General features: G+C 39.9%; 1 protein-coding gene across 5 annotated transcripts in view; it reads right to left on the reverse strand.

Moving 5' to 3' along the window:
• KCNC1 (potassium voltage-gated channel subfamily C member 1) overlaps window positions 1–20,674 on the reverse strand; it is a 127,134-nt gene that overhangs the window by 23,868 nt on the left and 82,592 nt on the right. For 4 of the 5 annotated variants that reach the window (XM_074148398.1, XM_074148401.1, XM_074148402.1 and 1 more), the window contains exon 2: window positions 11,091–12,024. In XM_074148398.1, the coding sequence (XP_074004499.1) occupies window positions 11,091–12,024 (934 nt within the window). The remainder of the gene's footprint in view (window positions 1–11,090; window positions 12,025–20,674) is intronic. The other variant, XM_074148400.1, reaches the window with a different exon arrangement.

Genomic DNA, 20,674 nt, shown 5'->3' on the forward strand with positions numbered 1-20,674 from the left:
ATAGTGACTTTACTGGTGCTGCTGGTTTTGATTATAAGCTGGAGTTTGGCACTGAATCTCCACCTATTTGAACTGCATCGTACATTCAGAGTATCAGTGGACATTATTGTATGATATATTCACTGACCTCAATCTATTCTTGGAAATGTGACACTTGTGCAGAAGTGATTCCTACACTGAGAAAGTCACCCCAGTCCTCTTCTCTTAAGCAAAAATTGCCATTGTCCAACAGCTGCCAAGAAACAAGTTCCTGGTCTACCCTTCTTATCTTAGATGTCTTTAGAAATTGTGTGTGGGCCAGGGGTAGTCCCAACTCACTTGAAGTACATCACTTCCTCTTGGGGTTGTAGCTATGTCCCTCCCCTCCTTGTCTCCCACGTGTCTGCAGAGCTCTGAAGTGGTCACTTACCCCAGACTGGAATCTGGATGGGTTGAAAGGCACTCTCCGGGTGGACCATTTTCAGTCCTTACAGTATTGGAAATCCAATGCTTTTTCCAGTCCTTATAGGAATTTCTGTAGGTTGTAACCACTTTGAAACAGGGCTGAGAGAAACTCCACAATTCATAGCATGGTATCCATGCATGTTTTCCCGTGAGTCAATATCTGGCTACATGAACCATGCCAGATTCTTTGACATTGTACTAAAGAAGATGGAGTCTTCTCAGCCTTAGATCAGCACTTAGACATAGTGCTGTTTCCTTTGGTCACATTAGGTCACTGGAAATCTCTTGCAGGAGAACACAAACTGTCTTCCTCCCAGCTACCCTTGTTTAAGGATTAAAGGAGACAAGGACCCAGCTTGAGTACCTACAATTTCCCTGAATAGCCATTTGCCATTCCACGAAGACTCAAGGGACTTCAAGGTTCTGCAGCCCTGTTACAAGAGAAGGAATTAACAAGCAGTAAGGAGGTAAGACCGGCTGACTGCAAAACATGGCCAGAACTGACAAAGGAAGTTGCTTGAAAGATGAAGATTTTTCCACTGGGGAGACCACGTCTGACTAAAGTTGCATTCCACACCACCACTCCATGTACACCTAAAAATGAATTTATACCTTGTTTAGATCTCAGCTGTGCACTTATAGCCCTATCCCAAACCTGGAATTGCTATTATTACTGCCTGTGGGTAGTCCCTCTTCTGACCAATTGAGAGCGTCCTTTGATTCTCATTCAGAGCTTGAGGATCATTTTCATTTGCTCATTTTAAATCCCTGTTGCTAACCCTAACATGCACAGTAGCTGCCTGAAGTCTCTTATGAAGAAAGATCTCCATGAGGTCCCTCACAGCAGAGACCTTTAACCCAACTGCAGCCCTGAAGAAAGTAATGGTATGTTGTCCATTGAGTGAATTAATTACTCTTCTGTTTTTCAGTCCTCTTGCACTTTTCTGGTGATATAAAGGGGCTGTTAATGTGGCAAACATTAGTTGTGTCATACTATGCTGGCAACAGGAAACTCTCTTGGTATGATGGTTTTCCATGGCTCTTGGGCTAGTGACAGAATAGTACAGGACCAGAAGTTGCATGGCCAAGGTGAGGGTGGAGAACTACTGTGCTCTAGCTTTTCTTAGCTACAAGCCTATTCACTGGAAGTGGGAAGTCGAGCAGCTGTGAGGCTGCTGTGGTTGCTGGCGGAGGACAGAATTTCCCAGCTGCCTTTATTCTAGAGAAAATGCAAAGATTTTGCATTCCTTTTTGCATCCTATTTTTGCAGCATCACTTTTTCCTGATACTTCTTGTGCTAGGCAAATGATTATGATGAAGTTAAGAGTATGAATCCAAGTATCCAAAGACATTTACTCTGATTTGTGGAGGGTTTAAGAGCTACTCAACATCTGAAAATACCCATTGACTTTATATCCCTAAATTTCTCTCTTAGATGTTGCATGGAAAGGAAATTCTTACAGTTCAATTCCCTACTCTCTTGAGTCTCTTTAATTCAAATTTCACTCCTGTTAGCAAGTTGTTTCTGTTTTAGTTGCCTGGGTAGTGATTACTGTCCATTAATATTCATTGGCCACTCATCAATTGCATCAGTATAGATCACTTAATTTTTTTTATACTAGCCTCCATCTAAACTCTGCTGTGCTTCTTCACTGATTAAGGGAGGGTCAGAGCATAATAGTGAATCAGTAAATAAAGGAACTGCGCACTGAGAAAAATATACTTTTCTTGAGTTAGCACATGGCTATAGTGATTTCTGAATTAACATAGAATTTACTGATAATTAAGAATAAGGTTAAAAAATGATCACAAATGTCTATCAGCTGTTTTTTATCATTCTTTCAAAGTAGTGTTTGGGGGTAACTGGGGGGGATTGTAACAAAATACTTTGCTCAGGACCTGATTCAGCAAAATAACAATTATGTTTCTGTGCCAGACCATCTTTGGCTACAGAAAATAATTTTTATGGGCTCCAGAGCCTCATGCAGGATTAAGAAACATGGATCCCATGGGTAGGAGCTCATTTTTGTTGTTGTTAAATCAGGTCCTTAGAGTGAAAGAGATATAACTATATTAAATTAGAAAAAGAATTATGGAGAAGATATATTAAATCACAGACAAAGGATGATGAAATGATGAAATTACAGTTTGGAGAGTATGGAAGGAAGTATAGCATAGAGAAGAACAGCATAGAAAATATGGGTTTAAACCTTTGAAAATGAGTAATGGCGCATCAGCATGGGCATCACTGGTTTTCAAAATGGCAGTGAAAAAAAATCCTAAATTGGTAGGTTTGGGAATTTTTTCTGCTGGAGAGTAATGAAAATTAATTTTTCCCATGCAGACTATCTGAAAAAAAAAAAAAAAGAAGGTAATTTAACTAAGTAGTTCTATTGTCATACCCAAGTACTTACTCTTTGCATTAATACCTTGCATCAGGTTTTGTGTCACAACCTCAGTGAAGTTACCTATAGTCTGTGACTTTCCTTGTTCTTTTGCATTAAAGAACTGTATTGTAATCTCCTCGGCTGCCCAACATGGAACTCAGGTTGATGGGAATTGGAGAAAAACTTCACAGAATAAAATGTGACAGTCTGTAACATACACAAGTCGCAAGCAACGTACAGTAATAACAAGTAAATGTTAACAAACAGAGCGAAAGAGAGAAAGAGAGAAAATGTGAAGAACATGTAAAAGAATTAAGATTCCTATATAACAACTCAGTTTTAGTTACCCCAATATTCTAAGGCCATTGAAATAAAAATCTTTGTTAGTTCTAGGTATCTTTAATAAAGTTTCCTGATTTTTATATTACTGCATATTTTGAAGGTTGCTATGAAGCTCTTCTGAGTAGATATCACACTGATGGACTTTATGCTGGCACAAGAGCAGAATTTAGTATGCTACATGAATACCAGAATCCTTCCCACCCAACCTACCTCTTCAACATTTACTCACCACCATGTTGACCTGGGTCCCTCCAGGAAGCCGTGTCCCCCAGTAAAGGTACTCCAGTGACGGTGGTGACCGTCTCTCCCAGTACTAACTGGGCCAACATAGTAACATCACTCCCAGAGAATATCACCTTTGAGAGGTACTACTTCTTGAAGTGAGGTGATAGTATGTTGGCTGCCTACCTATTGGTACCACTAAAGGAAATACAGGAGCTCTAGTTAAGTAGACCCAGTTCTTCTTGCTATTACAGGTATTACTGGATATGTGCTTAATGCCGTGCTGAGAACTGTTGCTCCTGGAAGAACTGCATTGCAAAGAGCTCTGAAGATCCTTCCTAGTTTTATCCTGACACTTCTGGGGTTTCACTTATACCCTTCCTGGACTTCTGAGTGTATTACTAAGACCATAGTCTGTAGAGCACAGTGGGTCCTTGACAGGTCACGTAGAGGTTGCAGGAAAATGCAGTCAGGTGAGTCATCTTACAGAATCATACACACAGAATCACACAGAATCTTCTTGGTTGGAAGGGACCTTTGAGATCATCGAGTCCAACCGTTAACCTGGCGCTTCCAGGTCCACGACTAAATCATGTCCCTGAGCACGACTTCTACACATAATGCATTATATTACCAGTCTGACTGAGGAATACAGTATGATGATCTGTACAGTATGGAAGGTGTCTGAGACATGGAGCATGGATGAATACAGAGAACAATGACAGCAGGAATGGCAGATTACTTGTTATTTTGGCTTTGTGCTTATATACAGACAAGCAAGTAGCCAAAAGGCTTGGAGAAAATTTCCAACAAGTACAGAGTAAGAGGGATATAAGGAAGTGGACTGGGCACAGACAGAACTGGGACCTCCCACCCTAAACCCTTTTGCCTCTGCCCTTTTGTAGTAATGGGTAAGTCATCCTGTCTGTTTAGTTCTGCTGCAGCAAAGATGTAGTTCTTGCACAGAGGTGCCTGTTGTATCTGTACTGCAAACACCAGTCATACTCAGTCCAGCAGAAGACAGAGATGCCAAGAGTACCTCTTTCGTATCCCTGGAATGCATTCTGCACTGGATGGCATGGGAACTGCAGTGGCAGGCACATGCTTGAGAAAGAGGATTTTCCTTATTTACATCTGCCTTGTGCTGGGATTGGCATGGATTGGCCTTATTTGGCTAGAATGCACGTATCTGTGTTTTCCCGTCACTGAAAGGGCCTTGTGCTCATTAAGTTGTTAAGGCATGAAAAGTCCTAAGATTTGTTATTTAGTTCTGTGATTATTTTTCAGCTTACTGCAGTCCTGCCGCTACACGCACTCATCCCTGGCTGTGGCCAGACTTCAGGGGGCTGTGTGGGGAGATTTTTAAAATTTTTTTTAATGTCTCATATAGTGCCAGAGAAAAACGGGAAACCCAAAGCAATGTGCTTGAATTCATAGCTCCTCCTTTTTGTTTTCAGATGACTTGGTACAGTTATTTTTCACTCAAATTCTGAAGTAAACAAGCACCGTAGTACAAGTGACAGCCACCAATTGTATCTCTATAGGAAATAATACATGAATAGTTGTACAACAAAGTATTACATTATATTAGTTAGAAATTCTGCTTTGTGTGTGATCCACAGCTGTGAGATTGCAGAAATGCCACATGGGGCAGGGGGCAAGGAATAGATCCAAATTGCTTCTACATAACTGTAGGCACTTAACTTAGTATCTTAAGTTAGAGCTGCAGTCACCTGAGATCAGTTATGGAGAAAGCCACCTCCAGAAGGCAATTCAGATCATAAATGAGTGAATTGTTCTCTGAGACTGCCTGGCTCATCTTCCATTCTTCTTTGACCTCAGGCAAATGCATCTTAAGTTAGATGAGAAGAACTGAGTGGTATTCCTTTTTGAGCTGTTAAAATCTCTACATTAGATTCAGAGGACTCCATCTTCAGTGACATTAAGATGTGATTGTTACATCATTTGCTATTTTGGATTTTTAAAGGCTAGGAAGGCTAAATGTAGGGAGGAAAGAAAAAGCATCTCCTTATTACCTTTTCCACTACCTTTTTAATATTTTTTTATGTCTTAAACATTTAAAAATCAAAGTCTTTTGAGCTAAAACAGGCCTAAACTCTTTACAGTTACATTGCGGTCTACTGTCTATCTTACAGAGAGGGTCAAAGGTTTTATGACACTAAAATTGGGTGAGGTTTGGGTTTTTTTTAAATGTTCAAAGGCATTTGATCAGAGAATTTTCTTGCCTTGAATTGAAGGACCATCACAGTGACTACCTGCCTATGGCTTTAACAATGCTTTGCTATCCATAAAAGCCACTGAAGTTCACAAACTACAGCGAAATGTTAGGCAGCATAGTGGGCTTGTGACAAGACCTGCCAAGAGTCCCCAGCTCCCACTGAGCATTGGCACTGGAATTATAGTGCTCAGCACACTTCTGACGTTAGAACCAGTGTGTTGCACAAGGAATACAGGTTATTTAGGTTATGGTGACAGAAGGGATGAAAAATGAAGCCCTGAGAAAAGAGCAGCTCCTTCAGAAAGCATGAATGATAACGCTGTAATGAGTAATTCCACATTAATTCTTTAAAAGGAGATCAGCGCTCTCTCAGGAGATTGAATTGAAATAATAGGTTTCTAATCTCACAGCTTGGTTCATCTGACCATGGAGTACACTGGAGTCTCTATAACTATGTACTTCCCCTCTGTCAGTGATAGGCTTGAATTTCTTTAACTATTCAGACATAGGGATAGTCAAAGAGTGGGTTATGGAAAATTGGGTTTTGGGCAGGTAAGTAAAACAACCACAGAAGTTTTTTCTGGAGCTAAAGACTGTATTAGTGACAGACATTTTCCCTCTCCTCTTAGGCACTTGAATTCTAATAATACTTCTTCTGTATTTTATAGCTATTCAATGAATAGATAATTTTGCCATCAGTACACTGAAAAAGGCTGCACAATACATTTGTATGAAGATACGATATGCTTGGAGTATAGATTAAGTGAAGCTGCATGCAGAGGGGATCAGAGAGGTGAGAAATTCTTATTTTGGCCATACTAAAGTCAATATTAACACTGTGTGTGCTGGTGTTGTAAATATACATACAAAAATAGTAAAAGGTTGCAGTAGATCTCTGAACAAAGTCAAAATAACCCATCACCTGTGCTTATGTATTATGGATGCATTCTTAAGAACATTGCTCTGTGGCACCAGACAGTGCTGTAGACATCAAATGAAGTTATGAATTCCATTCATATTCTAAATTTCTGTTACAGTATTGGAAAATGATATTCACCCCTTTGTCCTATGGCAACTTTAAGATGTAACCACGCAGTCAACCTATCGTTCAGGTAAGCACACAACGCACAGAAGAGAAGGCCTGAAGAGCTGAGTAACACTTTCAGAACAAAACTGAGAGCTTTCAAGATTTGTTTTGCATGTTTTGAGGTTTTCTTACAAACTTGTACCTTAAAGTATTTCAGTATGTGCACTGAGACAAATTACTTATACTTGTAGGACAGAGTGTGGTTTGGGACAGAAATCAGCAAAGTTTAAGTGGCTGAAACTGGCTATTTCCATTTTACTTCTGTTTGAAGCAAATTTGGCTTTGCTTTTCTTCTATTTCGCTACTGTTACGGTACTCACTGTTTCGAATACTTAGAAGCCTTTAGATAAAAGACACTGCGGCACAGCAGACTATGGTTATGACTGATGCTTATTTAGTTATGTTCAACTAATGGCTTTGCCACAGACCTTTCAAGTGATCTTGCTCAATTAAATTAAGCCCTGTGTCAAATGAAAATACTGGAGATTACTTCCATTTTCTCTTTGCTGTCTACTTAGCCTGTCGGGTATTTGATTGTAATGTAGTGGTTGTCACATATATGACAATGGCAAAATGAAGCCCTGATCTTGAACGGGGCCTGTAAACAACACTGCAATATAACAAAGTTAATAGTTTGACATTGTGATGCTAGAACTTGGCGTGTATATTTTAAGTGAGGGGGCACCAGGTCCTCTATAGTCTGAGATATCCCTGGGTCAAGGAGTTTGAGTCAAATTGATCAGATGAGATCTGGTTCTTTGTATCAGGCCCAGTTCCTCCAGGCGCTATATAAGCAGTATATATGAGAATTTATGGGCATCAGAAACGCCTCAAAGAAGACTTTTTTGTATAGAGGAAATCTCTACTTTCGTAATGCTGCTGGTGAAGGCCTACCTCAGCTGTAGCTCTGCCATCCTCTACTCTGAACTGTCTTTCCTCCCTTTCTGCTGCTTTCCGAGCCACCCATTGACAGGATTGGATGGGATGGAGAGCGGGAAAGGTTGCTGCAGAAAGGGGAGGCATAGTAGAATCGAACTCTGACATTCTTTATATCAAATTAAAATCAAGTGCTGTTGTTTAAAGATACCCTCCTGCCAGGTGTAAATTAGCCCAGGACTGAGCTGCTGAGAGTGTTGGGGACAATTTAAAAATTTAATTCAAAGCTAGCAGAATTTAAATTCAAACCATCTTTGCTTTGCCTACAAATGACCATAGCATCATTGGCAGCAGCTGTGCAGCCTGTGGGCAAAGTTCTGCTGTTTGCATGTTCGTGCCAGGAAAGTGCTGGCCTTGAGAGGAGCCTTGAGAGGAGGCACTGGGACGTGGCTGTGCAGAGCTCTCAGTAGAGCCCCCTTGGCCCTGTGTGTATGCACCAAGAACAGCTGTGAACTGCTGACTTGGCGCATGAGAGAGCTATAAAGAGATAGTCATATATGGAACTATTCCATATTCATCAGTGTTTTGTGAAGTGTTTAATCCTTCCACCACACATAATATATGGAATTAATAACTTCATGTGATGTCCTTTACACCCGAGCAGCTAAACAGGTGTGGTTTTTTTTTAAGCATGTATTAGATATACATCATATGAACTTATATCAGTAGACACTGTCACAGTGAACCTTACCAGTTTAAAATTGCAAGAAATGTCTTGGACAACTCAGGCATTATTTTAGAAATGTTTTGGACTCATTCTGTGTTACTAGTGCAATGTTAACTGGTAGTTTACAGTTAGATGCTGTTAACCAATCCAAATATTTTGCAATATGGGAAACATTCACTGCTTGCAAGTCTCTGTTTTCATATAATGTGCAGGTTATAGTTGCAGGAACAAGTTAGTGCCTATGAATGCTTCATATTACTTAAGTGAACCTTAACCTAAGACAACACAGATCTTGTTTTAACAGTTCGGTTCTGATCTTACTTATTATTTTTTGCTTTTTTTCTTGCACACATATAGTTCTTTCCCTATTAGGAAGCTAAGAGATGCAGGCAATATTTTTTGCTACTGTTGGTGCATAATAATTACCAGAAACAGAACTCCAGCAACAGTGTTATCAAGTGTTATTTTGTTAGCTGAAGTATGTGTGCTTTGTTACTTCTTAAAATATATATGCTAGTATACATATATAAAAATAGTCTCTCTTAATTATTGCAGAAATAGATAAGTTGCTGTTACTATCAATACTTCATGAGTATTGTGGTAACAGCTGATTTTAGAGTACTGATGGTGACAAAACAGTTCCACAATGAACCAAAATTACACGTATTCTCAGGATACCAGTGTGGAATTGCACTGAACTCGTAGAGTTCTTAGTCCTCTAGGACCAGGGTGGGTAATGGAAAGAACTTTATAAAGCGAGGGATTTCTGAGAAGAAAGTCACTCTGTAGCTGACTGCTAAAGTACTCAAGAATCTGGCATCTCTTGTGCATTACAATTGGGTAGTTGGCATATTGCTCACAGTAGGAGACGCGATATTGTTTGTGCCCTCTTTCCCTCTTGATACATGATGCCACAAAGACATCTACTTATGAGAAGTTTGCTGCTCGGACATGAGTTGTGATAAGCATTTGCAACCTGAGGGGAATGGATGATAAAACCATACGCTTATGCGCCAAAGATACAGTAAGAAAGAGACAGTCTATCAGTCACGTGAATTGTGATTGGCCTGTTGCAATGGAATAGTCTTTAACAAAAAAATGAAAGCTATTTACCTTCTGAATGGATTTTACACAGTTGCACAAAAGGGAAAAGAAACAAGGATAGAAAAGAGAATAGAAAAGAAGAGAAAGGTTCCCACCAGCTCTTCCCCTCCAAAATTAGCATTGGCATTGGTGAAGTCACACACAAAGGAAAGTCTCACTTTCTTTGTGCCTCTCACAATGACATCAACATGCATGACTATGAGATGATGAGAGAATACCTACTCACAATGAGTAACAAATTAGAACTTTCTTCAAAGTAAAAAAAATGATAACACGAGACCATCATAGGTATATGCTAGCTCTTTGAAAACATGTCTTTTTGACTAGATGTCAGTTAAAATCACTTGACTGGTGATCTGTTCTATCTAATGCAACACAGGGGGTTTTTCTGAATGGGCTGGAGAATGTCTACTATGCAACTTGGCTGGAACATCTGCCAAAAATTAAGTTGGCTTTGTTTTCAACATGATTTTCTACTTTGAAATTCCTCCATAGAATAAATAGTGATATTCCATGGGTAGAGGTAGATTATGGGGTTTAAATAATCAAATTGGAGCCCCATAACTGTATATGCTATAGGAGGTTTCTCATAAAACTGAGATATTCCCATAATTAACCACTAGCCATGGGATATTATAATATATTCCATGGTGACTAGTATTTTTTCCATTTCCCTCCCCCCTCCCAGTAGAATTAGTATGATTAATTTTGCTCTGGTTTCATTACTAATGTGAATCAGTATAATTAAAAATAAGAATAAGAGGTGATCACTGTTCAGGCCAGACTGGCCAGTAATGACCAGTCAGACCTTTTCCAGTTGGCCTTTGCTGATAAAAGGTTGAAAGAGCTGTAACTCACCAACCCATACTTGCAAAAGGAGCATGTTTTAGAAAATGTGGTTCAAAACTCTTCATAGTTCTAAATGCTAAATTCTAGTGGAATATTATAGAATAGATTGATTTGCATGCCATGGAATAAACATCCTTACATCTAGTCTTGTCTCAGAGTGAGTCATTTTGCATTAGTGTCAAGAATTTGAGCTGTTGTTCTACTTTGCAGTTAATCATCAGAAAGAGACGGGATTGTCTCATGAATATGCATGATGGTATAGCTGTCCCTTCAACTTACTAGGCACCTAGTTTCTGTAATGAGATGTACAATATCTGCCATTTAAAACAGCTGAAAGGTCCCAAATGGGAACAAATGAGAAAGCATCTGGCTGTTTCAGATTCCAGCCCTGTTTTGTCAGAAAACTCTGTAATTGCTGAGTACTTGGCTCCTACTCTGCTCTATGGAGCATTCAGCTCTCAGGAGCCTCTGAGATGCATTACACAGTCCAGCAACATAGCTGTAGAACTCTCAAAATTCTTCCACTAGATGTAACAGCTCTTCAAAATATCTTGAGACTTGTATGCCCTTAACCAGGACCAAAGTTTGGGCTCCTAGAGCGTGCTCTCATCCTTAGTTTTGCTGATCAGCCTCCACTGTACCATTTGTCCCTGCAACCTAGACTTCACACATATTATTCACTGTGTGATGGTGGGACTAGAATGGATAAATGTGCTACCCATTGCTCTAAGAAAGCAGTCTGGCTGAATCTTAAGTCACTACGCGGGATGAAGGTTAACGGTCAGATGGACATTCCTCTAAGAGGTTTCCTACCTGCTCTGTTAATTTCTAAAATTTCTTCTTGGGCCAGTGGGCAAGTGTCGCTCTGAGTACTGTGATGTGGAGAGTTTACGACAGATTTACAATAATTGGGGGATCCCAGCTGGGGTGGCCTCGGGATATGCTTCTTTTTTTTCTTTGGTAGCTTCTGCTTAGCCATAGCTAAGGAGTAATACATTCCGAAATTGTTCACAATGACAGGGACAGGCATGGCAATGGTCAGCACACCAGCGAGAGCACAGAGGGCCCCCACCAGCATGCCTGACCAAGTCTGAGGATACATGTCTCCGTAGCCCAGGGTCGTCATGGTGACAACAGCCCACCAAAAGCCGATGGGGATATTTTTAAAGTGTGTGTGTTCACTGGCACTAGGGTCATTTGGTTTAGCACCTATTCTCTCGGCATAATAGATCATCGTGGCAAAGATTAAGACGCCCAATGCCAAAAATATGATGAGCAGCAAGAATTCGTTTGTGCTGGCGCGGAGGGTGTGTCCCAAGACCCGCAACCCAACGAAGTGGCGGGTCAGCTTGAAAATTCGCAGGATTCGCACAAAACGGACTACACGGAGGAAGCCCAGGACATCCTTAGCAGCTTTGGAAGACAGGCCACTGAGTCCAACCTCTAGATAGAAAGGCAGTATGGCCACAAAGTCAATGATGTTCAAAGAGTTTTTGATAAATTCCACCTTGTTTGGGCAGAAAGTGACTCTCATCAAGAATTCAAATGTAAACCAGACCACACAGACACCTTCGATGTAGGTGAGGAAGGCTTCAGTCTCTGCTTCCCTGTAGTGCCGCACCTGGGTGTCATTCCCGATGAATTCAGTTTCTGTCTTGTTCACAATGGGGTTAAATCTCTCATGGGTCTCGAGACAGAAGGTGGTGATGGAGACCAGAATGAAGAAGAGGGAGGCAAATGCCACATACTGTGGAAAGAAAGATATTAGAGAAATGTTAAACAGTAGGTAAATATACAGCGGCTTTGATTCTGAGGCATCAGGGAGAGACAAGAGCTGTGTTAAAACTAAAGATTTCTTCCTGTGGTCTTAAGATGCCACATCTCATCTGCAAAGACAGCCTAATGTTCAAACTCAGAGGAAGAGCAGTATATAAGTGCATGCTAATATCCGTTCCTATACAGACAGCACTCTAGTGTGAATGTAAACTTAAGCAAGCATTTACATCTCAGAGCTTTCTGTGGGATTTAAGGTTAAGGACATATTGAAATTCTACCTTCCTGAACTTGATCTTCTGTTACTTCCCAGTCTTAAAGATAGAGCACACCTTCTACAACAACTGTCATGCAAGACTCTTTTTGCAGCATTGTGTCAGTGGTATGGAGTCATCTCCTGCTCCCAGCTTAGTGACAGTTGTGGTATTTCAGATCTCAGTAGGGTGCTAGTAAATACTAGTGGCAGTCTCAGGTGGGCTCTGCAGCAAGGGGCAGAGTCCTGCTTGGCATTGTCAGACTTTCATACCAAATCCCAGGGACAGGTTGAGGAACAGTCACATATCAAACCAAGCTCTCCTAGAGTAAACATCTCCTCTGTTCTCAGTTCCCTTCTCCAGATCTTTCAGGGATGGGGAAAGGGAGAGGAAGAAAGAGGTTTAAGGTATGCCTATCAGCTGATCCAAAAGGAAACAGATCTATTGAATTTTAGAAGACAAGGTTTTCTTGAAGAGGTTCTCCTTACAATGTAAGACTTGTACCAGAACTCAGTGAATCTTTTTAAAGATTGTTGGATTACAATTTGGTTAATCAAATTACAGTGAAGGTGGTAGCAGCCCCCAAAGTCAATGAGTGTTTGTCTTAGGAATATTTGCCTCTTCTGCTTCAGTTTCTGCTTTTCTCAGGCTTTCCTCAGCCCAAAGGAGATCTCTTGGTTGTATTCCAGGATAATTGAGGGGGACAGTCAGGCCAAAATTCATAACGCTTGTAACCACAGTTCCTCTGCTCAATCTTCCTTTAATCATTGAAGTAGTTTGCGTATACCTAAGAATTCTTTTTGTGTGTTGGAGTGGTACAGTAATGGTAATACCTCTTTCCATTTCACTCCCTACATCTCTTATCTTTCTGTTTGTCTTGTGTGTCACCTTGACAAGAGACTTTATGTAAGATATTATTTCACTCTCCTTATGAGCATGAGCAACTGTGGTAATTAAAATAATATTCAAATATTCTTATAGTGTCCTGTTATTCATAATATCCCTTTTTCAGCAATGTAGCCAAAATAGGGGTTAAAAAGAACTAGTTTCATCTAGTTGTCTGTTGCCAGTTAATACAATGCAATATTCTAAAGGAAATTGCTGCCACAGGACTAGACCAGTTAAAAATAACCTATGCTTCAAGCTACCAAAGCTCTCCTGCAATCAAGTTCCTCCTTCTTCCCTGGGTGGACCTAGTACAGAATTACACTTGACCTTCCCTATTAGCAAACAAAGTCAAAGCAAGGATTTGCCACATTTTGAGGTGAACTATTTGATAGCATACACAGAAACTGGCAGAGAATAAAATCACAGAATTGCTTCAGTTGGAAGGGCCCTCTGGAGGACGTTTGTTACAACTTCAAAGTTGGACCAGGTTCCTCAGGGTCTTGTCCAGTCCAGGTCTGAATATGTCCGAGACTGGAGATTCCACAGTCTCTCTGGGCAGCCTGTGCCAGTGTTTGACCAATAGGAGTAAGTAAGTTTGGAAGGATACAGAAGCAAATGCGGTCTTCTGCTTTTCTTTTTCTGATCTCTTTGTTTCCAAAGAGATCAGAACCTAGCCACTGTCACAGATCTTAAAAACGCCAATACTTTCCCCTAAATGCTTCAGGCTATCATAGCATCGCTATGTGATGACCTAATATATGTGCTGATATGTGCTAAAATCAATGTCTAATATAAATAGTTGTCTGGAAGATAAACTATCTGGAGGTTAGGGAAATTGAGAAGCAGGACTGAGGGTATCTTTTTATCAGAGTCTCCTGTTAACAGGGAAATTTCTCCATGCAGTTTCTCCATCTGTAAAACAGGTTAAAAAAAATACCAGCTGATCTTTGTCATGGGCTTTTTGATCCTAGGTAAATGTGTACAGATTCTATATGCTTTCATTTTACTGTTATGGCTTTAGTATATCAACAATCTTCCTGAAAAATAAATTTAGGGGTCTTTCAAGTGGTCAAAGTCAGTTTGTGTATGATATTGTTAACACTTAAAGCTTAATTAAGCAGAGTTTAATACCCCAACTGTCTGAATATGAGTAAAATGAGAAACAAAAGGCACTTTTGCACCAAGAAAATGTTCCTAGCAGCCTCAGCATGTCTGCTTCATTTTGGCCTAGAGCAGATTTTGACCATAGAGTCGTAGAGCCCTGGGAATTCAAGCTGCAGAAGGAAATGCTGACACGCCAATAAGTCAGGTAGTACTCACAGATAAGAAGCAGAGAGGGAAATAAAATAATTTTGAATTTTAAGGGGTCTGTGAAGAACCCTTTTTTTATGCTGACTCAAAATACAATTCTCTTGATGTATATGTATATCTCTCCTGAGTGAGGTTTTCTTGCTTAGAACAACCTTCAGGCTGACCTTGCACAGTAAGTATCTTGAAAAGTGATGCTTTGCTGTATTAAAGGGAAGAAATAACCAATTCTGACAGGACATTTAAGTTCTCTGCAGTGGTACATGCTAGCAGTGTTATCAGTAGAGAACATCACACCCATGATATCTCTTGCTGTTAGCTGTTTTGTGTGCACACCTTGGCTTAAGAAGGGAATTGAGGACTTTTGGTCCACAGTTCAGAAGAGCTGGAAGCACCTGCTAAATGAATGTAAAGCGTTTGCTTTCTTCTATCTGTATTTAACAACATCCAGAGCCCTTTCCCAAGGATGGGCATGTTCTGAATGCTTTTCAGCTTTGGAAGTGCGGGTCTGCTTTCAAGATTTCATAAAACCATGTCTGAGCAATGTTATTGACAGGAATGATCCCAGTATTTCTTCTTCCATTTAATGTTTTTTTCTCTGTTGAATTACTGTATAATCCTAAAACCTATTTTATACTTGGGAAGTAAAAATGCTCCTTAGTCATTCTATGCTTCAATATTGAAATGCCCTTGTTTTCTCTGTTTTAGAAGAAGGTCTGCACAGACTGAAAGGAGAAGACAATGGAGAGCAGCCTTTTAATAAAGGTGCCATTACAGTTCCCCAGTCCCTTGGCTGATCCAAAGAAGTGCAGAAATGCCTGAGAATCAGGCTTGCCAATTCGTTCACTGGCACCCATCTCTGGTAGATTTATCACCTGCAGCTGCTTGGAAGCAGCAGTTTAGCAGCTTGCTGCAAATGTATGCGTAATGCATCATTGGCATAGATTGATGTTTGTGATCCCCGATTTACATTGCCCCCACCCATTTTTCTTTCTGCATACTTTTCTTTCTTAATTATCTGATAAAAGAGCTAGCAAGCTGCAAACAAAATCCAATAGCACCAAATTCAGTGAGTATGTTTTTCTAAGGAGACCAGCATTCATTCATTCCAAAGGGGTCAATAAAAGAGTGCTCTCTGACCCACCATGAGAGGCCAACAGAGATCAGCCATCATGCTTAACACGATAGCTTGTCGAGTCCAGAGATGAGCAACAGTGGTAAAATCTGGTGAAAACTATGGACTCATACATGTTCTAATATCTTTGAAAATAAGGCTGTCTCTTTTTATTTCACTAATAATGGCCTGAACACTAATCAAACCAATGGATGCTATAGTATTATTTAGTGGTTCTTAATCTTCTTTCTACTTAAATTTTACAACAGAATTTCTCTTCTTCCTAGGATCTGAATGGACTGGGGGAAAGGAGTGAGGATTTTACAAAGTGATGTCACGTGCTGTTACATAACGCAGCTAAAATTTTCTATCATTAAAGAAAATACCTAGGTAAAGTGTTGAAGTGATCAAAACTCTTTTATCTGCTTTGACACATGTGAATGATTCCAATTTCACTAGAGATACTGCTGCCATTGCTCTATTCTTGCTCTAATACCAACAAAGAAAAATCTCAGATTGTCCAAAACTGCGGAAGCCATAAGAGAAGAGACTTCAAAGGGGGAAATTTTGATTAAAATATCAGTTACATTAAAATGTCTTCATTCTGGAGAAAGAAGAAATTACACTCCTGCATAGTTTCTGTTAATAGCAGGTATATTCTAATAAGGTTATTTTGAAAGAGTCTGAAAGACATCATGCCCATGCGTTGAGAATATCTTCATCCAATTTACATTGCCTTTGATTAAATCAATCTATCTATCTATCTATCTATCTGTCTCTGTCTGTCTCAAAAGCCTTCTTCTCCACTGTCCTATGTCTAACCTAGCCATTTTTGCCAGTGCAGTGTGAATATGAAGTGCCAATTAATTCAGAATAGTAGTGTTTCACATCAGCTTTGCATAGCTGTACAAGGAGAAAGGTAACAGAATCAGACCTAGTCTCATGAATAATGAGCCAGTATCTTTCCACTCAGCATGGAAAGAAAACAAAAGTCCAACAGTCTTAAAAGCATAAATAAACCTTCTAATACATGAGGATTAGGAGGCTGAGCTTACTCAGACTAAAGATCCAAGAATTGGAGACCAGACAGTATTAAATAAACAGGTGTAGCTGTTTACTGCTGGGAATCAGTTTTTAAAACAGCACTCTTGGAGATAAAAACCCTGTTTTATGTTTTGTTTTAAACAAATAAGCCCAGTAACCCACTAGAATTCATTGATAGAGTGCCTGGAATTGCCAGACTTCAATACAGATGGACAGTGAAGGCTGGTGATGAAAGCACAGGGACAGAAATCAAATGACTAAGGCTCTTTTCCAACCTTACCCACTGACACATTCTTAGTCTTCAAGCATGTGTACCTGCATCTTTTGCACCAGCCTTTATCTGCTTTTTTTTAAATTGAGATAGTAAACTCTTTGGGGCTTGGGACTGTCTCCCAGTTTATGTCTGCCCAGTGTCCAGCCCAGTGTATGTCTGGAGTGGGGACCTGGGAAGGGAGACTTTGGCTGAATCTTTGATAAGAGAGACACTGCTCTTGGACCATAGGCAACAAGAAAAGTGCGTAGTGGCACTGGAAGCAGCATGCTGGTCTCTTCGCACAGGTAATTAATTCTGACAGAACGAGAGGGAATGGCTTCAAGCTCCAACAGGGTAGGTTTAGACTGAACATTAGGAAAGAATTTTTCACAGAAAGAGTGGTCGGGCATTGGAATAGGCTGCCCAGGGAGGTGGTTGATTCACCATCCCTGGATGTGTTTAAGAGACGTTTAGATGTGGTGTTGGGGGATATGGTGTAGGGGAGAACTTTGTAGAGTAGGGTAGATGGTTGGACTTGATGATCCCAAGGGTCTCTTCCAACCTAGATGATTCTATGATTCTATGGCTTTTGCAAGTCAAGTTCCTGTAACTACAAAGTTTGTTTTCTAGGAAATAGCGGTCTACATGACACACCATTCATTATTCATTCCAGATCACACATTCAGAGTGGGTTAGTAGAAGCTGCACACTGCGGACAGGTGCTCTTCTCCTTTGATACTGCTCAGAATCATTTAACAATCCTGACTCAAGCTAGAGGAGAGAAAAACAGATCACACTCAAAGATGAGTCCCTTTGCAATTGCTAACAGAAGTATTTAAAAAGTGATTCTAAATCCCTACTCTTTTGCAGGGAAATCCAGGAAATTCTACCCTTCCCTGAACCTGTGGATTAAAGACAGAGGAAGATGGCATTTTATTCGAACTATGTCTGTTGAAGCATCAGGTAATTTTCTATAGAAGTGGCACCTTGTCTACTGATCTATTCCGGTGAGTTTTGGTTTTAATGAAAAAAGCATTTAAATCACTACATCATAACTCTTCTGGTCCTGTTGAACCAACAAAGCACAGAACCTAAGATGTTGTCATCTTAGTCTGTATGAGCAGGGCCTCTGAGCAGCATGAAGTTTGCTGCTTCTCCCATAGGCGAACCCAAGACTGAAAGGGGAGATGGGAACACTCTCACCATCCATCTTTGTCTCCAAAGGAGAAATGATGGAGCTGTTAGTGCTGTGGGGCTTCCAGAAAAGTATGTTATGACTCTAGTGAGATCCAATATTTTGGAATTAGGGTTTTTTGGTTTGGTTTTTTTGGGGGGAAGCGGGGGGGAAAGGAGCAGATGAGAATAATAAAAAAATCCCAGGTCTAGTAATTTTTCAGTAGATCTATGATTGGTAAATACTGTATATCTTGCAGGAACAACCCAGCATCAGAAGAGTTTCAGATCAGTGCTGCTAACCCATGAACTGGTGTTCTACAAAGCATCAGTAATTCGAATATAACCAGAGCCCTGTGCTTTTTGCTAGACCAGCATAAAACTCCATGATTTCCTTTCACAAGGTATCTCTTTAAATACTTTACCAGCTTTCTTTTACAGTAGTTCATCTGTTTGAGGTTTGCTTCTGAAAACTATTACACCTGCATGAAGCTGCCAATAGTTGCCTGTGACTTGAATGACAAAACTTTGCCTTCTGAAAACCGTACTTTAACCACTCTTCATTTAAAACTTAGTCCATGTAGCACCAAATAGAGGCAAGTCTTTTTGCTGCAGCTCAGCCAAAGTTTGGGTTAAATGAAAGCTGCTTTAAAATACTTAGCTTTATAACCACTTTATTATCTGTCAAGACCAATTTTCCAGGCTTTCTTAGAGATATGGACTCTGATTCAAAAAAATTACTCATTTTGAATGTGCAAGTAATTCTGCTGATTTTTTGAAAGAAATGTTGAATCTTTATGACTGATCAAATGACTAAATGTAGGCACATGATACTAGCAACCAGCTAATGCTGTGAAAGTGAGCAAAAGCAAGGACACTGTCAAAAAGCATCATCTTCAACATTTCATTAAGAATCCTAATGTAAGATGTTTTGAGATCCTTTGAGCAATGATTATGAAACTGAAATTATTTGCAAAGGAAAAAATCCAGTTCTACTTTTGTAGGTGAGAAATAAATATATGAGGGCACAATCTGATGTTACCACCAAGCTTTTCTCTGTGAAGAGAGAGATGACCATCTTGGCAGTTTGTCTGTCTTCTTTCAGGGAGATAAGACTCAATACAGAAGTTCACATCAGCAAACATACTGGTTCATTCACAAGATTATTCGAATTCATGTTTCTTAGCTGAGACAAATGGAAGAAGTAGGCTTGCAGATAGACAGAACTTGCTCCAGAGTCGGATAAGAAGTCCAGTAGCAGCTCATGGATGAAATGGTTATGTAATGCCAAAAAATATATGACAGCTTGCAAAAAAATCTTGGAATGCTTAGTGGCATGCAGACATGAAACAGCGTGTTAAAAAAAATGTGCAGTCATCTGTGGAAAATATGCATAAGTTATTCGGTGTTGACATTGCAATAAATAAATTAGAAGCAGATCTCTCAAATGTTAGTCCTAACAGGCAACCATGTGCTTTGACAAGGTAGTTACTGGGACAAGCAAGACTGCATCAGAACTGGAAGTGTGGTATGTACAGTATTTCTCTGTGACCGCAGCCAGCTGGTCATCAGGCAAAGGTTGGGATGGTTCTTTGGAGGTCACAGGCAAGTTTTCCAGTTTCATCTAGGATAGATTAAATCTTGTGTTTTAATAGGAACACTGCACATTATCACAGATGAGATGTGAATTTATTTTGCAAGCTTCCTTGCTAGCTGCCTAGTCTGGCTGGTAGTGAGAACTATATGGAGACAGTATGGTGGGAGTAAGTTTCACATTGCTCAGCAACAGCTCAATGGGAAATTCTTATCTTAACGTATATAGATGCCTGATCCAAAAGGGGTCCAAGACTTCTGCAACTAGGTATATGGGACACTGCAGAAGGAGCTGTAAGTGTTGAAAGTAAGTCTTCCTTCTCCTTGAGAGGCTGTGGAAATGTGCATTGGATAGGGACCTCCAAATGTCATTCCCCTGTCCCAAAGCACAGTCTTTGATCATTCCTGAAAGGTAGCTCTACTAGCTGTTATTAAGGACCTTTAATGATGAATATTGTAGAAATTCTGCAGGAAATTTATCCCAGTGCTTCACCATTTTTTATCTGTATTTTTTTCTTCTTAGCGCCTAACCAAAATCATCTTTGCTGCATGTTAAGCTTGTTCACTTTTGTTCTATCCATTACAGACAGCTAAGCATTTAGAAATTTGCAGACGTTTTCCTTCTTTTGTAAGTTAATAACCCCTAAACATTCAAATGTTCTATGAGTCCTAGACTCCTGTTTTCATAAGCTCATGCTTTTGCTGCATAAATTCATCATAATTATTAATCTCATTTTCAGATGGTGCCACACAATTTTATGCTGTCAGTTCTGTCAAATGCTGTAGAATTAAAGGTACTGTGAAAGTCAGGTAACATCTCATACACTGGAACATAAACTAACTTATGCCAAATGAAACCAGGGAACTTTAATTGCCCATTATTGATAGGTTTTTCAGTCAGGAATTAGTTAACTTTTTTTGGACTGTGCACACTTTCTGTTCTAAACTGAAAAGGAGAGTTTTGTAGCAATGACTGGTGGTAGTGTCATGCATTAGG

This window comes from Numenius arquata, chromosome 6, assembly GCF_964106895.1.
Source record: "Numenius arquata chromosome 6, bNumArq3.hap1.1, whole genome shotgun sequence".
NCBI classification, from domain to species: domain Eukaryota; kingdom Metazoa; phylum Chordata; class Aves; order Charadriiformes; family Scolopacidae; genus Numenius; species Numenius arquata.